Raw genomic sequence first — 4,882 nt, 5'->3', positions numbered from 1 at the left:
AGCCTAAAACCCTTGAAACTCTACAAATTGCACATCTACGTAAAATTTAACTTTACCAAATTGCTACATTTCATGTTAAATAATTTTCCATTAAGCAAAACGAGAAAAAACTAAGAGAATTCCATTCAAAACTTGCCGTAAATCATCGTCCACAATCAATGATTCTATAACAATTATTTTGTCCTAAATTGTGAAAAAGCAAATAACTCCAAATGTTATAGAATTTAAATGGATGTGTAATAAACAAAAAGTATGAACGAACCCAACAATATTCATTTTAACACAAAAATAGGAAAGAAACGTACAAAAAATTGGAAAATTTACTAAGTAAATAGTCGGACGAAAAAAAATTGATTTAGTGGGAGACAAATTTCAATGTGGGTGGGAGTATACATATGTGTGAAAATGTAAAAATATAGGGAAATAAAAAATCAAATTTAAAATCGAAAACATTGTTGTAACAATTAAAAGTCAACACCAATATACCAAATGATGACTAAAAAAGCAAAAAGAAATGATTAATATTTGTTTAGAATACGTTTAGACAAATTTTGCGATTGAAATTGAAATAGAGAAAAAACAAATGTTAATTTTTGTTTAAAGTTTAAACATTTTTATTTGATTTCATTAATTGCTGATCTTGATGATATTTTTCCAAGGCTTCTAGCAAAGCATCTAGAAAATTGGCCATAATTATTTTTTGAGAACAATCAAATTCCATATTAAAGCAATAGGTGGCATGAGCTAAAAAGGGCAACTTCCTCAAGGTACGACCACTAAGACCTTTACTTCTTTTGGCCAGTTCCTTAAGTGATCCCTCATGTTTATCTTCTGTTTGAAAAGAATCACACGACTCCAGCAAACCAACTCTCATCAATTCCGTGAGCATGGATTCATAGATTTTCCTTATGGCCAGTTCATTGGGTAAGCCAATGTATTGCTTAATATCAGCTCTATCCAAAAAAGCCAAATCTATGGTGTCGGCTAAATTGGAAGTAGCCAATATTAGGACATTAGGATGCTCTTTAATGCTGTCCAATTGTGTTAATAAAGCATTTACTACACGCATGGCATCTTTGGGTTCTTGACCCGACATACAATCCCTAGCATAGGCCAAAGATTCTACCTCATCTATGAGTACGCAAACCAAATTGTGGCGATCTGCTATGATTTCTTTGATTTTACTGAACAAACGCATAACCAATTTACCGCTTTCGGAAAACCATTTGGAAAACAATGAATGCGAATTAATTTCTATGAGGTGTGTATGTTTAAATACCGAACGACATCTTATAGACAGCTTTTGGGCCAAAGCTTTACACAAGCTAGTCTTACCAGTACCGGGTGGACCATGTAACAGTATTAGACGATTGCAGGATATTATATTGTGGTTGACATTATGTTGAGAGAATAGCAATGCTGAAACGGCAAACCTTAAGAGTTTTTCTTTGAGACCTTTGTCATAAATTAAATGTTGCCAGAGACCTTCGAAGGATTGAGAAGGTAAAATCCAATGATTGGAGGAGGGTACAGAGTTAGAATCATCATCACCGCCGCCTGATCCACCCTCAGTATCAAACATTTCCAATTCCATGGCACGTCTTTGTGGCCAATAGAAGTGAAAAACGAAGTATTCTGCATCTTCAGGGGAAGATAACTGGAAATAAATAAAAATATATACATACATAAATACTTACATACATATACATATGTTTATAAAGATATCTTTGTAGCGGGTTTGAACCAATATCAATCAGTCTTATTTGTTCTTGGGTTAATCAAGCAATTAATGCCAAATTTATCAAAATGTTTTAAAAATTAATGAACTGTATTCAACTCATGCAAATATTATAAGATTGTTCATACACATTAAGGAGGGTGTGGCACCTATGATCATATATTTGTGCATTTACTAAAAAGTATATGTAATTAGGCACTTACCTCTCCTTCCTGCTTCGACTCACATTCCATCAGAACACTTTCCACATTGTACAACACCTCATTTTCCAATTCCTCCTTTTGGAACTTAATGCTATCGTTGAAAGGCAATTGTTTTCTACCTAATAAATCCTTTAAAGGTTCTTCCAATACAGCTTGTACCTGTTCCAGGCGTCTAAATAAAGAAATTGCTGTTACTTTTCATTTAACTCCGATTTTACTTCTTCTTACCCCGTTAATTGTTTTAAACACACTTCTACATGTACCGCACGTTTTGAGGCCAATAATTTCATAATTATGTTATTAGTTTCTATGTATTTTTATTAAAATTTAATTAATTTGCAAATTCGTTTGAATGCTTGCAAATTTTTTTATTTGTTTTGTTTACAAAAATTCGCCGCCATTTTTGAGCTGCCATCTGTTTGTCAAAAAAAGCGTAGAAAGATCAGTGACAGTTTGAAGGGTATTGCCAGATTGCAATATGTTGCAGTTAGGAGTTTTGTTTAGAAAAGAGATGCCGTTATTTTCGAATATATTTAGCGGGTAAAGGTTTTTTTATTAGGCAAATAAAAGCTTAATCAAGTTTAAAGCCATATTTAAGTATTATAAGAAACTAGAGCAATTGAAGCATTTTTCAAGGTAATTTATTAAGTTTTAAACTGTGTTTAATAAATTTATTATTAGCTACCTATAAAATTTTATTGCTTTTTATTATTCGTTAATAATTTTTAATATCTGCCATTAAAAAATATCCTTTTAAAATTGTATACAGACCGAAATTTGTCACCTAACTAAATATGTTTGCTAAATACGAATTCTACTTAAATGCAAGACATATCTTTCAAACAATTTAAACTTACACGCAATACCAGGAAACCGTAAAGTACCCGAAAACACTTAAATGAACTAAAAATATTATTTCTGCATTTAATATGCGAAAAAACGAATATGCTAGTTGTAGTTAGTGTGGTACGAACATAAGTACTTTGCTTTTATTTTCTATACACTTTGCAAAGACATTTTGTAAGAAATTGAAAATTGAAAAAATTTTCAACATTTATGCTATGAACGTGACTAGAAATATGATGTTCTTCTTTATGCTCTAAAAACTACTAAAAGAGCACCCACTACCCAACTTGTTTATATAAAAATATATGAATTTTTGTGACCTCTCACCAGCAAAAATACTCCCCAGCCACTCAAAAAAAAAAAAAAAAAAAAAAATAAACTGCCAAAATTTTAAATGTATATGACATTTGCTCATATTTACGAAACAAAATTGTAAAATACTTTTTGCGTTGAAGAGAAAAAAGTGTCAAATACAATATAGAAAATGTATTAGACCGGAAGCTAAACAAGCAGACATATCAGCTTCATAGCCAGAAAAAACACAAAAATATAGAGAAAGTAAAGTATTTTTTTACTATTTAAAAAAATAGTAGTATTTTTTATTGGGAGCAGAGAAAATCTTATTTTCATAAAACCATTTTTAGCAAAGTACTCATAGTCGTAGAATGAAATTTCAAAATCATTTGGTGAGGTTAGTTTGTTTTTATGCCCTAGACCTCTATACTAAAAAAAGTATAATGCAATAGTGTTGATATTTAAAACAACCAAAAATATGGACTGATAACACCTAGAATCAATGTTTAGAATCGAAGCTGGGATACCTGTTCTTCATGACTGACATTTTCCACTTTTTACGACAAAAACCATAATTGATCTACATATATTATAAATAGCCACTTTCCGGATCTCACTTTTAATGTATTCTTAGCCGATGTAGGGTATTATTTGGTCCTTTATAACAGAATATAATTCCTGTTTAGTTTTCTACTAGTTTTATTAAATTTTCTATTTTCTTATATTATAGGAGATTTTATACGCAGCTTTATTTTGTTCCGTAGATGTATGTTGCATTAATTTTTCAAGCATTTGAACGATTCCTTTATTGACATGTTATATGGACATATATAATATGTGTGTACGAATGTACATAAACATATTGTCGAGTATGTAGCAGGACTCTAAAATAGAAATTGTTAAAATACAATATCCATTTTGGTCTAACAAGATTCCAATACTCTTTTATTTTTTTTTATTACTATTTCGTTTCGTTCTTATTTTTTTGTGGCTTTCGTATAAACTCAATTTTGTCCTAATAAGAAAACGAGAAAAATATTTTCAAATAAATAATACCAACAATTGTTAAGTAATAAGTCAAATAATATACAAAAACTTCATTCATTCATTCATCTTATAAAATGAGAAGATTTATTTTTTGGTTAAATAAATGATTTGTTTTGAAAAATACTAAGAAATTTAAATTGTTATGTCAACCAAAATAATGAGTAAATAAAATGGCATAAAACCACTTAAGTGGATCACAATATGTTTAAGAAAAGTTTTTTTTTATACAGAAATGGGTTAATATTTATTTTAAACAAAAAATGTCTAATTATCCTTTAATTAATGTCACACACACACACGATGCACCCCTACTTCGTTTAATTGTAACTAATTGGCAACCTTGTTTTTTACCGCTATTCCGTTTTCCTTTTTTTGTTTACATTTGTCAGTTGTTTTTTGTAGTGTCAATAAAACACAAGTATTCTTAATATTTTTTTTGGAGACAAATGTTGAATAAATTTAAACAAATAAGTAAATAAATCATTTAATTTGCCAAAAAGGGTGATATTTTTAAAGAACAATAATCATTAAACAAATAAATATAAAATGTAGTGTTGAAAAGTGTTTTTTTTGTATAAAAAATTAAAAATATAAAAGTCTGCCAAACCTTCCTGCTTTTTAGGAATGTATGTTGATATATTTTATAAAATTCAATTAAATTTATAGTTTTTCTTTGTTAAACAGTTAAAAAGTGTTTGTTTTATATTGTTTTTCCATAAAACTAACTAAAATAAGAAATAAAATGTATATTTTG

At 29.1% G+C, this 4,882-nt stretch overlaps 1 protein-coding gene across 1 annotated transcript; it reads right to left on the bottom strand.

Moving 5' to 3' along the window:
* Positions 1–590: 590 nt before the first annotated feature.
* LOC119611382 (pachytene checkpoint protein 2 homolog) lies at positions 591–2,369 on the bottom strand. Its single transcript, XM_037966946.1, has 3 exons — positions 2,170–2,369; positions 1,942–2,113; positions 591–1,657 (listed from the first exon to the last, which is right to left on the bottom strand). Exons 1-3 carry the CDS (start codon positions 2,229–2,231, stop codon positions 605–607), a joined length of 1,287 nt encoding a protein of 428 aa, XP_037822874.1. The 5' UTR covers positions 2,232–2,369; the 3' UTR covers positions 591–604.
* Between the last annotated feature and the right edge of the window lie 2,513 nt (positions 2,370–4,882).

This window comes from Lucilia sericata, unplaced genomic scaffold, assembly GCF_015586225.1.
Source record: "Lucilia sericata isolate MDLA Ls3-8-SP2 unplaced genomic scaffold, ASM1558622v1 Contig001438F_arrow, whole genome shotgun sequence".
Taxonomy (NCBI): Eukaryota; Metazoa; Arthropoda; class Insecta; order Diptera; family Calliphoridae; genus Lucilia; species Lucilia sericata.
This window is presented reverse-complemented; position numbering and strand designations above follow the sequence as displayed.

Coding starts and splice junctions, on each gene's coding strand:
- LOC119611382 (XM_037966946.1), bottom strand. CDS start 2,231: ATGAAATTATTGGCCTCAAAACGTGCGGTACATGTAGAAGTGTGTTTA. Junction 2,114..2,169: donor TGTTTAAAACAATTAACGGG/GTAAGAAGAAGT, acceptor TTCTTTATTTAG/ACGCCTGGAACAGGTACAAG. Junction 1,658..1,941: donor AGTCGAAGCAGGAAGGAGAG/GTAAGTGCCTAA, acceptor ATTTATTTCCAG/TTATCTTCCCCTGAAGATGC.